General features: G+C 35.6%; 1 protein-coding gene across 2 annotated transcripts in view; it reads right to left on the bottom strand.

The window, feature by feature from the left end:
• Positions 1–23,502, bottom strand: part of LOC118275647 (tyrosine-protein kinase Dnt) — a 67,133-nt gene that overhangs the window by 27,278 nt on the left and 16,353 nt on the right. For both annotated transcript variants that reach the window (XM_035593684.2, XM_035593695.2), the window contains exons 3-6: positions 15,590–15,717; positions 13,219–13,325; positions 10,311–10,441; positions 2,179–2,365 (exon numbers count right to left, since the gene is read on the bottom strand). In XM_035593684.2, the coding sequence (XP_035449577.1) occupies positions 2,179–2,365; positions 10,311–10,441; positions 13,219–13,325; positions 15,590–15,717 (553 nt within the window). The remainder of the gene's footprint in view (positions 1–2,178; positions 2,366–10,310; positions 10,442–13,218; positions 13,326–15,589; positions 15,718–23,502) is intronic.

Consider the following 23,502-nt stretch of genomic DNA (forward strand, 5'->3'; position numbering starts at 1 on the left):
GTTTTTCTAGTTAAACGACTTTGTTCAACGGGCCGTCCATTGAATTTACTTGGACGAGCACAACTCTGTGAACTTCTTAAATATTTCCCTCTTGACTATAATGTGATTAGCTTTCTTTTCTTCTTCAAGAGCAATTACTACGTACTTTGTAGGGCATCAGGCCCTTGGCTAAAGTATAAGGTGAACGAGCCTTTATTTCTGGCTTCTTATACTTATAGCTTTGTTCTATTTTTAAGAAAGATTTCGGACGTATGGAATTTTATACGGCTATGTAACTTGAGATATTGTTTTGTTTTAAAGTTTTGAGTATTTTCGGAATTGTTTTGTTTTTTATTTGTTTTTTCTTCTAATTGTTGTTTTGTTTGGTCTTGTGGTACATTCGAGATTTTCTAGTCTTGGCTGTCAAGTAAGGCAGATATTTTATTGAACTTCTTGTCTCCCGGTATAAACTAACTAACAGAAATGTTAAGTGAAGCTATAATACGCTAGCTTAAGTCTAGAGTAAAGCGTTCTCTTATAAAATTGTAAGGTTGTGCTTTGTATTTACAGGATCTAAAGGAAACGCTCCCGAAAACGCTTTTTTATATAATTTTAATCATTATAGTTTTCGTGTTATTCATGGAACATCAACTTTTTACAGCAGCTGATTACAACTATTATAACCTAAACTAAATACATAAATCCTTAATTTTTGAAAATAAATTACGTTTTGTAACCATCACCTTTACATATTCCGTACCGTTTACATATTCCCTGTATATATTACTTACTTTATTTAAATAAAAACGGTACCTACACGTCTAACATGACTTGTCAAAAACGTGTGAGAAAATTTCCGCTCTGGTTTCAAGGAAAACCATATTCAGACCGTATTATGCCATACATATTCATGTACATAATTATGAATATGTAGCATACAATTATGTTTATGTAGTTATGTATTCATGTTTCACAAAATTAATGTCTTATCATCAAATTTGTGGGTGAGAAGCCATGAATGAATTATGTCACTCACCGACCGCAACCTAGTTAGAAAATACGATTTTGAGGAAGCATATTTTTTATGCTTATGCTTCCTTTGGCTTGGAAATTACAAGGTATATTTCTTTTTTCGCTTTTTGTAATTGGTATCAACCTATTGATAATTACCAGTTATAATTGCAAGGTTGGCTTGATGGCTGGGCAACTGGCTGCCATGTAACGAGTAATGGGTTCGATTCCTGCACAGAGCATTAGAGATTCACTCTTTGTGTGTTTCACAAATTATTGTTCCGGGTCTGGGTGTCATGTGTATGTGAACTTGTATGTTTGTAAACGCACGCAAGACACAGGAGAATATCTAGTGTGAGTGTCAACGTTTTAATAAAAATACTATAGTATACATTGTAACAGAGAATATCGAATCTGGCGCCTCGTGCTGAGTAACTTATTGTTCTTTTTAGGTTTTTTTTTTGTATTTAAAATGTACATTCAAATTAAGATTTGAGACATTTAAAACTCAAAAAATAAAATAATCTCATTAGATATTAAGTTGATACTGTTGTTATATAAAGCTAAATAAATTACAACAACTTTATTCCATAACTTTGCGAATTAACTTCGAGCAAAGTTTGGAAGTGAGATAATTTGAGTCGAAACTTTGTAGCCGTATATTTTGCTAAATACAAATCGGAGGCTAAAATGTTGTTGATGTGTATAAATATTAACGAAGTAATTACTTTATATTCTTGATGATTTATTACTGTTTTATAAATTAGTTTCATGTAGGTACATAGTAGGTCAGTAGAAAATATTTATAATCTACTTAATGGTGTATGTTGGTGATTGATAATGAATTACTCTATAAGCAATAGTATTATTAAATGCCTGGTTAGGTGAGTGGTCGCAAGTACGACTGCCAGAGGTCTCGGGTTCGATTGCTGAATCAGGGAAAACTTTGCTGGGCTTTTTTTAGCTTGACGAAAATTTCTAAGTAGTAGCACGGAGGCTGGAATTGTGCCCAGTAAGTAGATCAACAGCCTCTTCCCTATTACATGGGACTTAATGTGTATTGTGCACCTCTGCCTACCCTTTACGTTACTGTCTAAATATTTACAGCAAGTTATTAAATGATGTACTAAGTACTAACTCATAAAAATAGCACAATAAGTTACAATTTAAACCTTATAAACTACTCACTGTATAGAATCATGATGCCTCGCTTTACTGCCTCTCTTGTACAGGGTCCCCGCAGCTGCTGCAGCGGTGAGCAGCGCTAACGCAGCCGCTGCACAGCCACCGGCAGCAAATAGTACGCCACCAGATGTTTGTGACGCGTCACCAGCAAGCCGAGCTGTTTCATTGTGTGTCACTACTGTTGATAGACCTGTTGGAAATGGAGATTGTTTCAAACATGAGTAGTTGAAGACTGGTGATTCTTTGGCAGTCAAAACGTTCTTGCTAGGTTAGATAGAGGTACGTAACAGGTTACTGGGGCTCTGGCTCAAAGCAGGAGAAGGAACGGGGTGGTTTTTAGTCCGTAAGAGTCTGACACTCCCTCCCGCCTCACCCAAGGCGAGAGAAGTTATTGGATGATTATTCTTCCTCAAAAAAAGGTTAGATATAGTGTGGTAAAATTGGTATTTCAATAACTCCTTTAGTACGGTACCAACAGTAATATCAATTACCAATTTATTTATTGCCCGCATCCTCATCCATGCCCTCACAAATTTGAGTATGTAAACTTTAGGCTTCCTTAACGTTTATTGTAGTTCATTCAACGTTTTGGAGTTTACCGTCAAGAGGCAATTATTTATAATTATGAAGGATATAGACATGCATAATTTTCACCCAAGACTATTTACATACACTTCAAATTCCCACACTAAACTGTCCTATCTACAGAACAAAATAAATCACGTTTTCAACAACAACAACAAAACGAAAATGACGAGAATTTAACGCTGTCACATAAAACAAGGCACTCCCACCGTTTATGCCCACTAAATTGAATATCGAGTGTAATAAAAAACTTGGAAATAAAAGAGGGTGTATAATGGTGACATAATGAGCTCGGAAACTCAGCCTTTATTACACCGTCCCCTAATATTAAAGCTGAACGATTTACACGTGGATGAACTAGAAAAAATACGGATATTACCCGCTAAGTGTCAATTTTTGACTAAGTAATTTTACGGAGACGCTTTTCGAGAGACGTTCTTGAAGATTCGGACCGTTGCGCGTTGCTTTTTTCCTGTTAGAACTGGAAAGCATTTTTTTTGACTTTCTTGGATTTAAATTAATTTGTGCTAAAGCTGACTGTATAAATTAATTTGTGCTATAAACTGTATAACTTTGGACCCATTTAGTTAATTTATATAAACTATTTAGTTAGACCCATTTAGATAATACAAATTAACTTTTCCACTTAAGAACACGTTAAAATATAACCTAGGTGTCTTCAAGACCCGAGTGAAAGTTGCTTATGGGCAGACGTGCTCCATCGTAGGCCGCATCATCACTAACCACCAGGCGAGATAGCCCGGCCAAACGTCGATTCATCAAATATAAAAAAAATCAGTACCATACAGAATCATTATATCACCAGTAAACTTCGTCTTATAAGTTATTTAATTGCAAGGCATTGAATACCTATATAACGACCTGGATCCTGGAACAATTAGACTTTAACACTCGTTTGAACCCAGGCTAACAAGCCCTAACAATGTAACTAACTTTCTAAGCCACAGGCAGAGATGGCGAACCTTCACGGAACAACGTGCCATTTTTCTAAAGAAATGTTTTTCGAGTCTTACAGGGGCTCCGGTTTGAAGCAGAAGTAGGAACGGGGTTGTTTTTTATTTTTACTCAGTAAGAGTCTGACACTCTCTCCTACCTCAATCAAGATGAGACATGAGATGATTTCCCTCCTCAAAAAAGAAAGGCACTGAATTAATGTGATCAAGGACATGCCCAAAAATAGTATGCATTGTGGTTTAAATAACACGTACGTTTACCAATGGGTTGCCATTCCTGCCTACAGGTAATTTTCGAACCCACTCAACCGGTAGAAGACACGAGGACTCCAAGGAATAAGAGTTTCACCATTAAGAAGTTCACAAGTTAAGTGAGGTCGAACGAAGGCTGCTAATCGATTGGTGTTCTGTTCGAGTGGAAAATTATTAGCTTGAGATTACTGTTTATTTTAATGATGAATTGAAACATGAATTTCTAAGCTTTAATGGTATATTAAGGAGATTTGTTCATATAAACGAAGTAGCGGATTTTGAGTAAGTCTAAGCATTATCTAACACCTTAATCAGGGTTAACATTGAAAAGTATACCATAGGATCATTACTAGAAGTTCTAATATTAATAAGAAATAATGAAAAGAATAAAGAACAAATTCTTTGTTCTTTATTCTTCCTAATAGTGGAAGAGCCATGCTTCAACACGAATCGACAGGCTCGACCGGAGTAATAACAACGGCCTCATAGAAAACCGACGTGAAATAACGCTTGCGTTGTGTTTCGTTGTGTGAGTGAGGTTACTAGAGGCCCAATTACCCCCTTCCCAAGCCCAGATTCCCCAACAACCCCTAAATTCCTAACCCCGAAAAAGCCGGCAACGCACTAGTAACGCATCTGGTATTTCGGGTGTTCATAGGCAGCGGCGATTGCTTACCATCAAGTGAAAAAAGACGTATTTAATTCGAAATAACACATTTAACATTAAATATACTCTACCGATATAATATTATTCAACGCTTTCTTAGAACACATTGCTGACAAAGCAAACATAAGCTAATCAACTTAAATAAACAATTCAATGTTAGAATAATATTGTTTCTGTAGATACTGAGAAGCTGGGTTTCCTAGAACAAGGGAATGAACTTTACACTGATGAAAAAGGAAGAAAAATTCAGTATATAGTATAAATTCTCATCGAAATATGTAAATCTAGATAAAGCATGTTTTGCTGTGTCAAAAGTATAAGTACTGACATTTTACTTGATAAGAAACTACAGCAGAAATATTGCACATTGAACGTTGTGAACAATGATTGAGGATACATTTTCAGTTGCCGCTTTAAATTTCTACAGTTTAATTTTACGCTTCTTTAAAATATACGAAAAATAACACACCGCTTTCTGATTCGTTGATGATAATACAATTAATCTCTCTTTTAGAAACTTCAGGTTCTTGTTATCTTCCGATGGCACATATATGGAATTGGCCTAAAATAACCAAGTATTGAATCTGATGACTCGTACCACCATTTCAAAGAAAAACAACGCAGCCATTCCTTTGTCTCATTCCAATTCAGACAAATAAAGAAACCGCATTCTCAAATTCTCAAACATCCATCATCGTACTAACACAAACACAATCACGATCCCAAACATATGTACCTACCCCCAGAATATCAATTAGAAAGATTCGAAAGACGATAAAAAATTACCATACCGCATATAATAATACGTAAATTATGGATCTTTTGATGTGGCTGTAAATAAACTTTGTCGGTTCATGAAAAAAAAAGGAAAGAATAAACATTAAAGAAATGTGTACGCGTGTAAAAGGAACAAGAAAATTTACAAGTCAAATAAAACGCACAATGGAACAATCGATACTGTCTTGTAAACACATTAAGAGGGGCATACATACAGGGCTGTCGGAGGATTTCCATGTGATTATTGTAACGCACGGATTACTTGAGATGAGAGATTTTCTCTCGCCTTAGGGTTTTTATTTGAGCCTGGCTCTTGTGTAGTAAGATGTTTTGATTAGGTATTTGTCGTATTGTGTTTAAGACTTTGGCTGCTAACAAAAATCTGTTGACGGCGAATTCCATACTATTTCTTTCTGTTAGAAATAAAAAGAGGAACTTAAAGTACAAAATAAGGGTAAATAGGTAGTTCCACAAAAATATTACAAACCTAAACCTATAATCATACATATATCTGCATATTTTCATCATAATATACTATTCGTTGTTTTTTTCTGCGTTTAGGTACTCAAAAAAATTTATAGAAAGAACAATATACCCATTATCGAATCCGATAAAAACAAAAAACTTTAAGCACAAACACACGTGCCACGAAACACAATCTTAAACTCCTTAAATCCTTCAATTTTATTCCGACAACCCTACGCACACCCCTCGATACGTCTCCATCCCTCTCAAAATATCCTGTTGCGTCTACAACAGTCTACATGCTAATAAAGAGAGCGGCGAAGTGATTTGTGGAGCAAAACTCTGACTTAGCACCGATAAGGATATTCTACAAACCTTTTCTTATACACGGTGTAACAAAAAGGGGGTATACATATCAAGTGCACGGTTTCTAGATAACATAACAAACGATACGAAAAAGGGTTTTTTAAACTCATGTTTTCATGGAACGAAGTTATGATTTTTTCCAATATAATATAAAATTCCAAAAACCGAACATCAAAATTAGATAAATACAAGTACTAGGCGATCAGATTTACAGAAGAAATGTTTCGTAATATTAGCCGGTGACCCCTGTAGTGTTGTGATACGTTTGTATGATGATTTAAAATCAAGAACCATGCGACACCAAGTATTTGGTACCAATTTTTTTTAAATGTATTTTGAGCTGAAACTTTGTGTAGAGGTTCTATTCAACCTGTATTCTTCAGTGCTTATAGATATTTTGTTACACGCTGTATACGTGTCTATATAATCAAAGCTGGCTTTATTGTTCCTGATTACTGCTAGCAAAGGAGTTTCTATGTAACTTTGTTTGAGTAAACGAAACACGAAATTGATTTATTTGCTGTTGATAACAGTTAAGAGGCTTTTGGTTGTTTGTTGTTGAGGTTTATCGAATTAATATAGGTTGCAATTTTGTTGCGTAAGGGGATATTGAAAGTACGTGCTTATAAGTACGTGCCTTAAAATAATTTATGTTAGCTTCTGCCAGTAGCTTTGCCCGCATCCCGTGGTATGAGAAGCCTGTGTTAGTCCACCCCTGTATCACATTTCAACTTGATCCCTTCAGTCATTTTGACGTGATTGAGTAATAAACGCACAAACTATTGTAAATATATTGTAGAATCTAAGCCTATTGCCAAGCAGCAGGCACAAATTAAGACACTACTTCTACCATTAATTACACATGAAAATCTCCAACCAGAAGACTAAAGAACTGAGTGTTAAGCACAGGTTTCTTTTACGTTTAACGAGATCGAAACCAAAACGTGGGTTTGGCGCTCTGATAGGTTGGTCCATTCGAGCCGACCAATCAGAGCACCAAACGCACTCTCGTTTCGTTTTCGTTCAACGTAAAACAAACTCGTACTAAGGGTACTGCAATACTTGTAGTAGCAGCCTAATATATTCTAAGTATGTTACACACGATGTTCTCTCTACACATCCTACACAAATCTCCCACTGAATGCATCACCTTGTATTTCAAAGCTATTTCGAGACTATTCATAGTCTTACGTCGCAAGCTCTTAACTTACTAAGGTAAGACAGCTTAGGTACATAGGGGATTATCTCGCTTGGCTCAGCACCATTGCTGTGCTATAGAACTGAGCTAGAGCTGAAGGCTGCAACCTTTATGTATGCACGGCCTGAAGAGCTCAGATGGGCTTAGAATTGTTCATAATTCTTAAGATCTCTTTTTGTGCAGTCTTAAATTAGTGAGACTTTGTTATGTGTACCTTGGTTTAACGTTGATTCTTAGGAGTAATCAAACACAAGACCGGCTTAACTGAACCTATACAAGTTCGCAGTTTCGTCTCTGATTGAGATAAACTGTAGATTTTTCGATTTCTAAATTCACTATATTACTACAAAATATGGCAAACTTAACATAGGTTACCTACAGCCAAAAATATATTGAAGAATTCAGAACCTCCTTTTTTTAAGTCGGTTACAACAACAAAAACAAGTCCTAAGATCCCACTTTTATCCAAAGAAACATTGCTATCGTAATATTTCCTTCTTCAAAAAGGTCCAAATCTGTTTATTGGTGCATTATTATAACCCTCGAATAAAGTGTTCGGATAATTTATAGTTATTACTATTGCGGTGGATAACGGGAAACTTTGCACCCGTCATAGTTGGCTCAATAGTTATTGCAGTTATAAAATGATTTGTATTGAGAAGGGGAAGAAGTTTGGCACGTTTTTCATTCAAGAGCTTCGTGTCTTTATTTGGAATGGAAATTTTGATGGTTTTTTTTTATTTCTTATTTTATAACAAAAAAAATCTGCTTTATCAGTATCTGCTATATGGAATATTTTCAACTGCATCTATTCTGATTAATTTATTTCAATGTCCAACCATAACCATTAAATTACTCTGAGTACGGCAGTAAGAGTTTCGAAATAACAATAATATCATACTTTAAATGAATTTAAAAACACTCACACTAAGACTCCCCTTAAAAGAAACAAAGAGACAACCAAAAGCAAGTTCATTCACCATAAACTCGCATAACAGACAAGCTTGACACGCAATCATTCAAGACGCTACCATTAAAAATTCCTGCACACATACAAAAGAACAATAAACGCAACTGACGTGAAATATTCAAATATGAGACGTCTGAATATTTCAAACAATGTTAGAAGAACGTGACTCGAGTAAGTAACTGAAAAACTACTTAACGAGTAAATTAAACTAAAGGCTCTCTCCACGATAATGGTTTTTGCTTGAAACTTGAGTCTTGCATAATAAAGTCCGGTAAGACTAAGTTAGTTAATGCTTCCACTCAACTGAATGTTAAGAAAGGTTAAGTTGTATCAAAGAATTTTGTAAATAAACTCTCTTTTGAAGTTTGTGAAATTATGAGGGAATTCGTGGAAGTTAAGGCTAGGCAATTTGAGGAGGGCTTTTGGTTCAGTTTCATATTTTTCTCGGCTTTTTATTGGCAGTTGGACCAGTGTTTCTATACAGTATAAAGGCTATATTTCGCCGGGACACCAAGGCAACGCAAGTACCATGGCGGCTGAGTGAGTGAGACATCATACAACGCTATAGTAATATGTGGTGGCACGACCAAAATGAATGCACAACCAGTAACCAGTAACATTGGTTGCGAAACCAAGCGGCTGATAGAGCTGTATACACTTTTTTGGCAGCGGCGACTGGTTGCGCTGCCATGGTGTCCTAGTGAAATATAGCCCTAAGAGCTAATATTATTTACTAGTCACGTATATTTTGCACTAATCGTTATTACCATCAGGAACTAATTTGTTTTATTTAGTTTGAATTTGTTCTAGCTAACGCTAATCTGTCCATTTTAAAATCATCGTGAACATAATATCAGCCACAAAACGTCCACAATTGAACATAGGTCTTATTCACTTTCAGATCACCCGGTTAAAAGAGATCTGCTTCACATACATGTTCCAACATTGAACTAATGAATGCAACAAACACAATATTTCACCCCCAGTATTCTGTAATCAATTCCCGGTAGAAGTCGAACTAACATTGTAACTAACTTCGACCGTAGTTCGAGAGAACACCTACATAATTTTATCCGTACAACTTTAGACACGAGAGACAAAAGTATGATACTCCATATTATGTGTAAAGTAACTTCTCCTGTACTAGTAGGTCACATATATTTTCTAAGTTCCAAGTGTTGTTTAAGACAATTCTTTTGGAACTAAACTTGAAAGTATATCGCCTAGTGCTAGCACTTCAAGTATTTTATTTAGGATTCTTCACAGAATATGTTAGTAGAAGTTTATTCGCTAGTTTTTTGGAGTGTTCCTTGTTTCATTAAGTGAGAAAATAGCAGTTTGTAAATGGTTTTCGCATTGAGCAAGTGCGGTGGTTAATGCTCAAACCCTGTCCATGCGAGAAGAGACTTTGGTCTGCAGTGGCCACTAATAGGCTGTTGATGATGTGAATGGTTTTTATGGAATAGTAACTTTTACCTACGTAGTCAAATTAAAAAAAGTATTCAGTCTCCTATCTCCAGACACAAAATAATAAAACTGTTTGTTGTTGTGACGTGATAGAAAGACAAAGAAGTAAATACTTACAATGTTGCATTTTTATTAAACGGTTTTATTTAGCTTGATCTGTTTGTTTGTTTGTTTGGGTTAAATTCAGTAATTGGTTTCCTGACGTCCGATCAATCTAATACTTGGTACACACTCAAAATCTAGATGACCGTACAATATACAGTTTTTTTTAAAGTATTACTTGTAAGAAATATACGAGGCTAGACGGACATATAAAAAAGTCAAAATCAGTCGTGAGAAAACGCTGCTTATAGTGGAGTGACAAATAAAAAAAATATTCACTGAAGAACCAAGTACAGACTAGATACGCCTTACCTTTCAAACAAATCTTGTTCCTTTTGAATATCAACCGCACGTCCTTATGCGCTCGATCGGGTGCCGATATGTTGAGCTGCATAGTTACTAGGATCTCTGCACTCCTGACGCCAGTGCACGGCAAACGAACCCTGGGGAGTGAAGAATCATATTAGTTTTGCTCTTATATCTTAAAAATAATAAGTTTATAATTTTAATTAATCTACAAATATTGTAAAAGGATGCCTCACAGATCGAATGGTCTTAAACGTGATTACTGAGTAAGTGGTCACGTATTCGATAACCAGGTTGAACAAACTATTATTAAGAATTTTTTGTTAGCGTAGTTAGGTAAGTTTTAGAGTTCTTACACACGAGTGGCTTGTTTCCAATGGCTGTACATTGCAGAAACCGTCGATGCGCCGACAGCAACAACGCTGCTACAGTTGCAATCTTTCGACGCTACAACTGCAAATGTCGCTTTAGGGCCCAGTGGCGTCGATGAAGATCTTCGAAGTTGGAATGTCTGGCTGCCGCTGACGCACGTCATCGACTGCAATTACCTCTGCCGTTGGCTACATGCCGCTCGTGTGTAAGAGTTCTTATTGTGCTTTTTTAATTTCCTCGGATACTCCTGCTTACTACTTATTCAATATCTATTTTTAAACACAGATATGTTCTCGGAATTAATTTTCTATTTGCACTGAAGCCTATATTTACTCTGATAAAATAGTATTACCTAGAATAAACTAAGCTTTGAGATAGACAGCGTGGGTTGGGCCATTTTTATATATAGGCTCTCTATAACTGGCTCCACTATCGTAGATACGAGTATTAATAAAACATGGCCAAATCTTAAATGGTTTTTAGACCAAAGAAAAGTCTTAAATATTTCAGTAGGTACACTTTTTAAATAAACTAGCTAAGCATAAAGCATACTATGCATGGTTGACGCGGAGGCTGGGCAACCGAACAACTCTTTAAGTGATCCAAAAATTGCTGTTTCGGGTCTTCATGTCATGTTTATGTAAACTTGTATGTTTGTAAACGCATCCACGACACAGGAGAAAATTCTAGTGTGGACCAACGTTTTATTTAACAGAACAGAAAAAATACACGGTATGACTAACTTTAGCTATAAAAATTTTGGGGAACAGTAAGTAAAGTTCCCTAAGCAAAGGAGGATCCTCCGACCAGGCGAGGTAATCATGCCTGGCAGGCTTTCTGCCTAACTGTTGTTCGTTGGGATTTCTTATCCATGTTAAGTCGCATGTGCGATGCAGGATATTTATGACGTAATTCATTGATTTGTTCGTCGATAGTCTATGTGCAACTTCTGTCATCTGTCACTTGTCACTTGTCAATGTGTCGCCACATCACTCCCCCCCAAGACCGGAGGTCGATCCTGTTGAGACGGCTGTCGATGCTTGAGATGAGCGGTGCCAGAGCCAGTGAAGAATATCCCTAGTTCCAGTGAGTCGGAACTGTGCCGCTGAATGCCCAGTGAGTCGGGTGAGCGGTGCAGGGTGATACTCCAGTGAGTCGGAGTAGTGAAGCTCGCAGTGTCCCACGGTGAGTCGGGGAATAGATGCTGCGAGGGTAGGTGCGTAGTGGCTGGCGTCTGCGTTGACGGGAGGAAGACGTCCTCAGACCGTGTGCAGAGTGCTGTGCCTAGACGCTGATGAGGCCGTAGGGAAGAACCAGGCTGCATATCTTCGATGTAGCGTGTGGTGGTCCCTGATGAGGCCGAGGATGCTGGTTGGCTGCGACTTGATTACCGCTCAGCGGAGAAGTGATGGGTGCGGGAGATGGCGATAAGGATGACGGTGCTGATCTGCTCCGTGAAGGTTGGTTTCAATCACGTCGGGGTCACCACTTTAGGGAACAGAGAGTAAAGTTCCCTAAGCAAAGGAGGATCCTCCGACCAGGCGAGGTGATCATGCCTGGCGGGCTTTCTGCCCAACTGTTGTTCGTTGGGATTTTCTATCCGTGTTAATTCGCATGCAAACTTAATATGTGCGATGCAGGATATTTGTGACGTCATCCATTGATTTGCTCGTCGATAGTCTATGTGCAACTTCTGTCATCTGTCACTTGTCACTTGTCAATGTGTCGCCACAAAATAAACTAATAGAAAACGAAATCAATTCTATGCCAGCATATTTTGATTCACTTCAGCAACTTTGTTGGTTGACTCATAAGCTATTATTCAATGAACGGTATATGCCCTTTGTCCATAATATCAATAAAGCCCCATAATTTACATTGACTCATCCTTATTATAATTGGTAATGAGTATGATTCAACATCTCTATATTTTATCTAAATCTTTTAGACAGACGTAGTGGCCTGGTATCAGACGCCCACTTCTGAGAGTGCGTGTTTACAACTTACTAAAGGCAAAGTACAAATAAGACTCTTTCTAAAAATATTTAGATGTACTTTCTTTAACTATTTAGATACGACCGACTAACGGTAAAGAAAAACATCAGTTTAAAATCCTACATTCAGCAAGCGAGGTGATTAATACTCAAACCTTCTCCGTCTGATAAGAGGCGTTTAATAAGCAGTGGCTACTTGTAGGCTGTTGATGATGTTGATAATGTTCAAATCAATCAATCAGTAAAACGAATAATGCGACCCAAGCATTTCACGACATTTCTGTACCAATACAGAAATGTAATAATACAGGTATTGCTTATGCTATCGAAAACAACATCAATAGCCCATGCCAGACCACTAGCAGTAAGCTGGACTGGACTGTAAGTAAGCCCCACCTGCATATCCTCTTATGTAGTTAAAACCTACATACAATAATTCGGTGTGATAAATTAAAACCAATCAACTCTAATTATCTTCTTAAAAAATAAACCTACTTACAACTAACCTAAACCTAATTCTAAGCACTAAAATCAATTGCCAAACTTACCTAAAAGTCTGTAGGGTGGTAGGCACAAACCCTCGCTCAGATATATTGACTTGCGGCGGCAGCATGGCGCCCCGGCTCTCGTAGTCTATACCCATCACGTACGGCAGCTACGGAGAAACGACACCATAAACATTACGTGACATATACACGAGGTACCTAGTGACTAGGTATTGGTAGGGTAAGCAGAGAACAAAGGTTTTGGTTTAAAAATGTGTTTGTTAAGTTCAATTGGTGGTTGTGTGGTTGCAGCTTACATGAGGAAGTGTAGTTACACTTGGGAGTGAAAAAGAAGTACTTTATTACATTACCTTTCATACGACATACGTGACTAATGAATAAAGTATTGGTATCAGAAAATATATATCAAGAAATGAAAAAGAAAAAAACGCTATTGGCTCCATTTCTATGCTCCCAAGTGTAAATGTGTAATAGTAAGTGTTTAACTATCTTAACAGCAATTTCTTAGGTGGATTTTGCTATTTGAGATAGATTAAAAATTGTAATCGCATTATCCGATTAAAAAAATATTGGTCATTGTAAATGGCGGTAAGAAAACAACAGCATTGTACGCTACATAAGTTTAATGAATTTAACATTTGTTCCAAACGACAATTACTTAAACGTAGAAATTCTTTAACTAATATTTGTTATGTACTCCGAACATTTACTTTAATTAACTTAAATGTCTCACAAATATTTAATTTACTAAAGTAAGCGTAGGTCTGTATTAGATCTATACAAAACCAATTATGTCTGAAACCTGGATTAAGAAACAATCACTTTAGATGTTCAAACGATAAAACCAAATTTATATTCCATTATATATCTGTATTCTGTCTCTAACCTCGTAATAATCTTCAGTTTTCTAGAAAAAATATTGGAATTTTAACCTTCGTCTTATCTCAATAAGGTTGAAAGCACTTTGTTCTCATTAGTGCCTTTTATTTGCGATGAGTCAGTGCAGTCGTGACCTCTAGGCATCGACACCAATCGATTTTAATGTTTATTAATAATAGGTTAGAGTTTGTATTGGCTGTTTGGCGTACGTGTTGTATTAGAAATGAAGCGTGCTGAACGTTCTTGGAAAAATAAAAGGTGAACTTTCAAGTAGTTTATTGTAAAACCTAAGACGGAGTATCAAAAGAACAAACTAGACAAAGATATTCGCTTATTATACGTCTACTTATCTCACTTACGTTTATTCTAATAAAGGCCGTATCCATTTACCAAATAAGGCTCAATTTCAAACAACTACTTACTAAAAATCCATAATGTTAAATCCATTAACACTTCTAGACTCCAAAATCGAAATTCAATTACAAATTTTTATTAAAAATCCTTTCAACCAAACAAAACAAGCGATGTAATCTTAGAAATTTCCTTCTAAGACGAACAAAGGACTTCATTAAAATTATAATGTTTACTGCACTTCTGTACCTAAGTAGAAAGCGCCTGGCCATTCTGCGCTTATCCGCAAAACACTAGGAACAGCGAAAAATGACGTCATAATCCGGTCCCTTTGTTTTCGAAAATTAAATCGCTTTCAAACCAAATTGGAAAATGCTGAATGCTCCACGCTCAATATCGAACGAAACGTTTGCTCAATGGAATACAAAATTTAATAAACAAGTTTGTTAATAAAATTATTCGGCATCCACGCTCTTGTGTCGAAGAATAAATTGTAATTAAAATGATTAATCAATTTATTGTAAATAATTTAATAGGTTTTATTGAATGTGAAAGAGAAACGAATTTAATTATTCAATGTGATGATAATGGAGTTTTAAACTTTTTACGTGTTGTAGGTACTAGTGATATGTCGAGGGAATTTTTTCGTGCTTCGTGTCTGTAAGTTCAATTAGTTTGAATATGTATGTATGCATACATGTTTTCTTTAATACAAAGTGTGCAATAAGTATGTACAATCATTTTTGACTGCCTCGTTGATCAAATGGTCACGAATGCGATTAGGCCTGGATTACTGGCTTCTTTTCAGTTTTTAGCACGAGGTCTGGAATTGTGCCCGGTGTGCGGCAATAGGTTTAACTCCTTATTACATGGAATTTATAACAAAAATGGTGAAAAGTGGGTGTATATTTTACAGTGGTGTTACATGCCGTAATGTGCACCTCTGCCTATCCCTTCGGAGATAAAAGGTTAAGGTACATTTCAAGGAAACTTATCATCGGATTATAAACTACTAAATGCAGTTTATGACATACAATCTAACAGAATGCAACTTTTAATAAAAAATAAGTCAATATTACCTATTTAGCTTAAATAGCATTCAAAATAGATCACAAAAAATGCAGTTTAATAATTTTAACCTCTACCCCACTAAACACTAGACTTAAATTAGCTTGTTCCTTACCGGTCTCCCGCCCAACGCTTGCCACATGAACTCCAAGTCTGCAATATGCGCTGGTACGGGCACGGTGAAGCCGGTCGCGTATTTATTAACTACGCCTTCTCTCACGTAGTAGAGTTCGGCGTCTAGACCTGAAACAATGTACATGTTTATTAGAAACGGCTGAGGTGTAGACTAAAACGTTTAATATTAATAAAAACAAATAAATAATTATATCAATCTTCGTTATGTCTATACATAATATATCTTTATACAACACTCTAAAGATATCAATATAAAAATATTCCATTACATTACATTTCACAATTTAATAAAATGAAAAAGTTTGAGCAAAATAAAATTACGACTCAACTTCTTTAATAAATTTTTCTTCACGACCATTAACTCGAGACTCGCGGCTATTCTATATAATTTCCAGTTTAATATATAATTATATAATCATTATCCTGTCATTTGGCTGTCCTTATTATGGCTCAGTACATTATCGTTTGAGTAATTAATACAGACATAACCGTGCTCCCATAGAACGAGTATTGTCTGTCATTAGCGTACGTAGTACGTTTAAATTATAAACGTGACCACCTCAAAGGCGACCTTTGCGAATGTGTGAATTAGATTCTGAATATTTTAATATACTACGGTTGGTACTGTCTTGGGTAATGTTGTTTGTTGGTGTGATTAAATGTGTTTTCATTAGTGGTGGCTTTGTGTTTTACGAGTAATTTAGTGGTTTTCGTAGGTTTTAGTAGAATTATTTATGGAATATTTTTGTCGAGCTTAATTTGAATTTTAGAGTGTATAGATGTAAATATTTGTGGTTTTGATAATTGAAAATTAGATTTCATTTAACATAATATATAAATATTTGTTTTTTTCACATTTAAATAGATACATAAGTAGATTATTGTATTAAACCATAATAATATATGAAAATTCTTCTAAATAATTTTCGAAAGGTACTTCATATAAATTCATCAAAACACTTTCTTTGAAGACGCTCCACAAATTCGAGCTGAATAACGCCAATAGACTTGCATCTGGGCAATATACAGGGTGTATTCATCTTTTGTGTACCGAATGGATACAGGGTGTACAAAGTAAGTGGGGTAGCATCGTAGCGTAGGTATTACGAATATTTTGCACTCGTTCCCGTGTAGGGGTGGTGATTCATCAATTGTGCAAAGTGCCACTTCATATTCGGTCCGTTTCACTGTCGCTTTGCGCCTCCGAAATGTACGCTGATTGGATCATGTGATTTTTTTCCGTTTTAAAACGATTAATTTTGTCGTTTGAACGAGTGTTTTGTATGAGTAGCCATTAAGTTCGAGTGGGATGTTTCATTATCGTGCCCGATCAGAGATATTGAAGTTTATTGGTTTCGGTGAAAATTTATGTGAGAACTAATTGATGGAGCCGAAAATTGATCGATTTTTATTCGATTTTTTTTTTGTTTGGCCATTATAATTTATTGTTTCTAGTTGGAAGTTATAAGACAAATAACAGGAAAAATACAATTAAGTGCCATTTTCAAAAAAAATATCTTATATAATTTATAGTCAGAATATACTAAGCTTTAACACGTGATATCTAAAAAACAAAACATCAACGATAAGACGTTAAAGTATCAAAACCACACCCTCACACTATACTACTACTTCTTTTTGGCTAAGCAAATAGAGTTAGTTGGATAATTTGACGCGACATCCCCCGGGAACCGAACCTGCATCTGTTAGAGGGTAGCACACTCCCATGTACCGTGCAATCGTCCGTAATGCACTTCGAATTAGAATAATATGATTTTAGTTTTCTTTGCGACGCGTTTGAAATTTTCATGAGGGTAAAGTAATTTTCTGTGTTATTTTAACGAATTTTCTTTTGTTCAAATTGCTTTACGTTTTATTTTTATCTTTACATATCTTACAATTTAACTGTACGGCTTGACTTTGACAGGTAATAAATGATTTGTCTACTGACTAGAGGAAGAAGAAGAATGCTGCACAAATAGCTTTGGCTATACCTCAACCGTTAATTTATTATTTTTGGGCCTACTTTTGAGTGTGTATGTAGATATGTATGTATGCATGAATGAATATTTTTTTGTTTGAGGTGTGTGTGTGTGTGTTTGAGAGAGGAAAAGTTAGTGATCTAATTAGTATATTATACCCAAAGTTTAGACTGGAAGATAATACCAATGGCATTAAGTCCGCCTAATGAACGATCGTGCATAAAGCTTAAATAAATATATTAGCATACAATAAGAAATATAACTATGTATATTCAACAAACATTACCTCGGTATAATATGATACAATGAAAACAATGTGGTAACTAAAGAGATAGCCTTTTGTGTTAATTTATTCAGAAACAAAAAGACGAAGTTGGTTTTAATGAACCGGAGCAGTTGCAAGAAATACTAGAGGACTTGTTGCTTCAAAAATAATAAAAATAAATCCGTGGTTTGCAATTAAAAGATATGCTTTGTAACGTGCAGTGGAAAAGTGGTATAGTTAAAGCATTTTAATGATATTTTTTATCTAGATATGAATTTATTTGTTAAAGCTTTTTAGTATAAAGATATTAAGAATATTTAGTGAAATTGTGTTTGTGAACGCACCTACACATAGGAGAAAACGTTAGTGTGGAGCAACGTTTTAAAAATATTAAGTTAATTTAATTTTCAGCCATCAGGCAGGAATATTTAAATCCTAGATAATAAGCACCTAGCATTAATAGTTATGTATATATTATATCTTTCACGAGACATAGTAAATTAATTATAATATGTTTTTCGGCTTACTAACGTAATTATTTGACGAGGAACTCAAACACGTTTCAAGCCATGCTAGAGGCTCATATTCATGACAGTCGCCGCGTCGGGTTTCACGGAATGCAGCTATGAGTCCTCTAGTATAGCTTGAAACAAGTCCAGTTTCTCGTCAATAAATTACGTGAGTACACCAAAAACATGATAATAATTATCTAATTTTCAGATTTAAAAAACCTTTTGCCAAAATATGTAAATAAAAATACATCAAAAAATAATTATCAAATAATTTCTTTCTATACAACAATAAAATAGCGTTGTTGGGAAATGGGAGTAAAATAAAATACTTGGAATTACACGTTTTAATGGTAGACAATACGTGAGGGCCTTGCAGCTATGTCTTTGTGTTAATTATACAAAGACGGTGCGCGTCAGTAATGAGACCTGGGGGAGTCATTTGTGAATGCCATAATTTCAACTGCAGAGCCATAGAGATTTTATACATATAGCTTGTAATTGAAAAATGTTACAACTATTTTGCAACATAATTTTGTATGGAGTAACATACTGAAGTATTACACAGTTATGAGTTAAAACGGTAACGTAGCATCAACCGCTTCATTTCTCTGCACTACCCTATGGTTGACTGTCAGAAAATGCCTTAAGGCATTAAGTCCGCCATTTACTGTAATTTTTGAGATGAAGATTAAATAAATAAAAACAAAATAATGTCATGATTCTACTCATGTTGCAATTTATTTATGAAAAATATGGTATTTCTAATACCATATTTTTCATGAGGTTAATTTTAGAAGTATGATGTGATAAGTCAACGCTTAACCACTATTTCGCCTGGTGGTAACCGATGATGCGACCTACAATGGACCATGTACCCATAAATAACCTATTCACTCGGGTCTTAAAGACACCCAGGATCACAGACTCTGGCACTTCAGATATCTTAATAACATGGATTTTCTCTACGTATTTTGAAGAAACTGAGTAGTTAAAGTAGTATTCTTATCATCAACATGTAATAGGAACTCCCCACGAAAAACACGTGGAAAAATAACCTCAAAGAAACACACAAACAACATGTTTTCGCAAACCGGTTTCCTTTAAAGCTAGTGGTGTTTACGAGACAGAAATTGGTATTAATTACTCAAAGGCGTGAATGCGCCCAGTTGGAGCTGTGTAATGAGGCTTGGATGAGGGGGAACGCCATGCTCCACCTTAGGGGAAGACAATACCAATTTAAAATGCAAGCGAAGAGATGGTGTGAAAATATAAATCTGTTTCAAAATATTCTAATCAAGGATCAAGTTTCGCTATAAATCGCGAGGCAGGAAAATGTTAATTTTAGATTTTGTTTTTTTTTTTTATAAATATTGAGATGTAATTAATTTCGTTAATGGAAATCTGTCAGAAGCAAACTTCGGGTATTGGTTTTTGTTATTATTATTTTCGATTATAGATTTTGTATATACTTTTAGCGGAAAATAAACAATTTGGCTCAAGAAATTATATTTTTAACCGACTTCAAAAAAATGGAGATTCTTAGTTTAACTTGTACGTATGTATGTATGTATGTGCGCGATTTCCTCGAGGTTTGGTAGAATCGATTTTGATGCAGTTTTCGACTTATTTTTAAGAATTTAGAAATATTTTTATTACCCGACCTAAAAATATGAGATTCGTACTTAAACGTTCATAGAAGATTTATTTTTAAACATATTGTCGTTCTTTCTATTTTTTTTTTCTTCTATTTCTATTCTCTTCTGGTATCAGACTCGTTTTCAAATGACTGACAAAAACAAAAAATAAATAAATAGAATCTTCAGTGACGCAAAAGAGTAACTAACAGAAATGCAACCAGCAAAATTGACTCCATAACGCTCAAACCAAGAGAAAAAAAAAGTAAAAACTAACCCGTACATGCTCACTTTTGTCCTTTTATCGCCCAGAGCAGTATGCAAATGACTGAATTAGTTTAACAAATTACCATTTTCAGACTTATTCGGTTGGTGGTTAAAAAATCCTTTTGATAGTGAATAAAATAGTCTTTGTTTGCTTTGCAGAACATTAAAATTAATTAAGCGGAAAGTCACTGCACAGTTGCAGTTGAATATTAAAGCTATTGTTGATCGTGTATGTACTTGGTAGTTCAGAGAATATTATTCAGATCTGTTTTCGCTTTTATTTGTTTGTTTTTGTGTGATTTTGAGCTTTAATTGTTTGTGTGCTGTCCGTCTGTCGTGGTGGCCTGGAGGATTAAGTACCAATGTGACTTTTTCTGAGTTGTATGTACTTTCTTTTGATACCGTCGACAAACGGTGAAGGAAAACATCGTAAGGAAACCTGGGCTTATAATTTATAATTACAAGTTTAAAATCGCTAATCCGCATTCAGCAAGCGTAGTAATTAATGCTCAAACCTTTTGTTTGCGAGAAGAGGCTATGGTCAGCAGTCACCACTTAAAGGCTATTGATGTAGGATGATATGATGATGTGGTGCATGTTTATGTAATTACAGCTATGACTATAAAATATTTTAAAACAGTAGCAAAAGCAGCTCTTCCATTGCAAAAATATTTACAACATCTCACCTCCCTTCTTTCCAATCTACCTTTAAAAACTAATCACTACCAAATCACACTCAAAGAATCAGCTCCTAAAAACAAAAGGACCTTCGAATAACAGCTCCGGAATGCTATTTAAAAGTGCGTAACGAGCAGGGAAATGACACTAATGCTCTCATAAAGTTCCTCTTCCCTGACGAGGATACGCACTCCAGTTCCACGGTTTAATGAACCATTATACTACGAATTGTCAGGTGATACGACACCACTGGGCTCCATGCGATACTTAAGACCTCAAAAGAGGACTTTTAGTACAATTTTATGTTGATGTTCGAGAGTAAAATCCAAGGCTTTGGTATTGGTTTGATATTAGCTGGGAGTGATTTATTTTGGTCTTTAATTGGCCTTTGTTGGAGATGTAAAAATGCTGATTTTTATGGAGTTCTGTTTATTTAAAGAGGTAGTTACTGAAGACTGTTTGTGTCATGATATTTTTGGGTGATATTAACGCCCAAGGGTTGAAATATTCTTTTAAGAATTTCGATGCATTATAGTATTTATTTATTTAGCTATTTATGCACACATATATGTACACATGGTGTAGGCATTCTCTACCAGCCAAACCTTTAGGTGATGCAGAGATAAATCAGTGGTAGTACGAAGCAAGCAAATCCAAAAGAGATATACAAACACAAATATATCCCAATATAGTAGTCGTTCATTTGAATTTAAATATGACCTACTTACTCAACCGTTCAACATGCACTATTAGCTATTTTTAACCGTATAAAAATAGAACTAAAAATTCGTATCCAACGAAAAATTGTTCGACCGAGTTTTTTATCAAATTCATTAATCAGAATATTCTAGTTCAACAAAAAAGCGATTGGGAACTATGGAAAATTAGCAAACACAGTAACTGAATAACTGACTGCAATTTCCTAGCTGCGAGCAATTACTGTGGCTAATTCTGTTATTATAATCAGCTAACGACTCTCTCGTATGAATATGTAACTAGCGCGCGTATTCATAAAATACCTAGTTGTAGGTAATGCTTCGTATGTTTTTATAAGACTTATTTATATAGACTGCTTTCTGCCTTGTTAGGCCTACTTGTTCGCGTTGTGTTATTTGACGAATGCATGTATCCTTCAAATGACGCAAGTAGCATATTGGTGAGTGCGGTAGACGCCACGTTGCCACAAACGTGAACAGAGTTTTAATTATTTCTACGTAAGATACATTCGTCAATTGACGAAAGCCTGCATAGCGTGGACAGTAGCCCGTCCGTAGCCGTGGACTGTGCATATCAATCGAGAGGTCACGGGTTGGATTGTCAGGTTGAGGAAGGTAAGTTTAAGTATTTTTCAGAAATTAATGTTTTTTTTCTATTTCTAATAGATCTTTTACAGCTATTTCGTCCTGTGGAAATAATGGCACAATTTTTTAACATAATTGGTGAAACGTTAGTAATTTCTGGTTCCGTATATTCAGATTTAGGTAAAGACGTTATGTAAAATTTGTGTCGCAAAGAAAACTCTTTGGAGCGTCGGTTTATTGCTGAACACCGTTTATTTATTCTAAGGAGGTTCCCCGTACATTTATTAAAATGGCGATAAAGGCTTATTTATTGTCTCCATGTTCGGTAAACACGCGAGCAACGAACGCCATTTTGTTTCTTTTTTTCGCCACGAATTTAAATTGGGTTGACACGATAATGCTGAAGGAATGTCGAGGATTCCGCGCCTGTGATTCACCGTGCTTAAAGAATTAGCTGTTTTTGTGGCTAAAGATAAAACTTTTTGTCTTCCGCTAATCAGGGTTCTACATCAAATAGGTATATTTTCTGGGATAAGGTAAGGTAAGCGAGGTTTTTGTATAGGTTTTTATGCTAGGCTTATTTTCAGCATTTTTGTTTTGCTTGTCCTTAGTAGGTATTATATCCGACCCGGAGCTGCGGAATGCCTAGGTGGTTACCGGGGCTCCGGCTCGAAAAGCAGGTGTAGGAACGGGGTGGTTTTTATTCAGTGAGAGTCTGACACTCCGTCACACACACCTCAACTAACGCGGGAGAAGTCAAAGTCGATTTACGTAAACAATATCACTTAACAATATTTAGTATAATTCTCGACTGTTTAACTTTTGTGTGTTCGTTATGTAACTATTGCTCTAACCCACGAGAAGAGCAATGTTGGTGACAAAATGTATTCTACTGCTGTTACCAACAAGACACAGCGACAGACTTAATATAAAGACGAGATTAACTATAGGTACATCCACGAACAAAACTACACACACTACATTCCGTATGTTTACGATCCCACATCCTAGTCTTTACCTCTACCTAAAGCTACTAATCAGATAACGTGCAGAACTAACATTAGTTACTGGACTTTCTTCCAAACATATACTAGAGAACAAGATAGAAGAGTAACAAACAAACTTTGCCAACATGAACTTACCGTACATAGCGATAACATATATATTATTATATATGGCACATTGATCGCCTTTAGAAAGACAAAAGCGGTCACGTCACTGTATTTGCTGCTAAAACTAATCTAACAGTCTCTT

Source organism: Spodoptera frugiperda, chromosome 15 (assembly GCF_023101765.2).
Source record: "Spodoptera frugiperda isolate SF20-4 chromosome 15, AGI-APGP_CSIRO_Sfru_2.0, whole genome shotgun sequence".
NCBI classification, from domain to species: Eukaryota; Metazoa; Arthropoda; class Insecta; order Lepidoptera; family Noctuidae; genus Spodoptera; species Spodoptera frugiperda.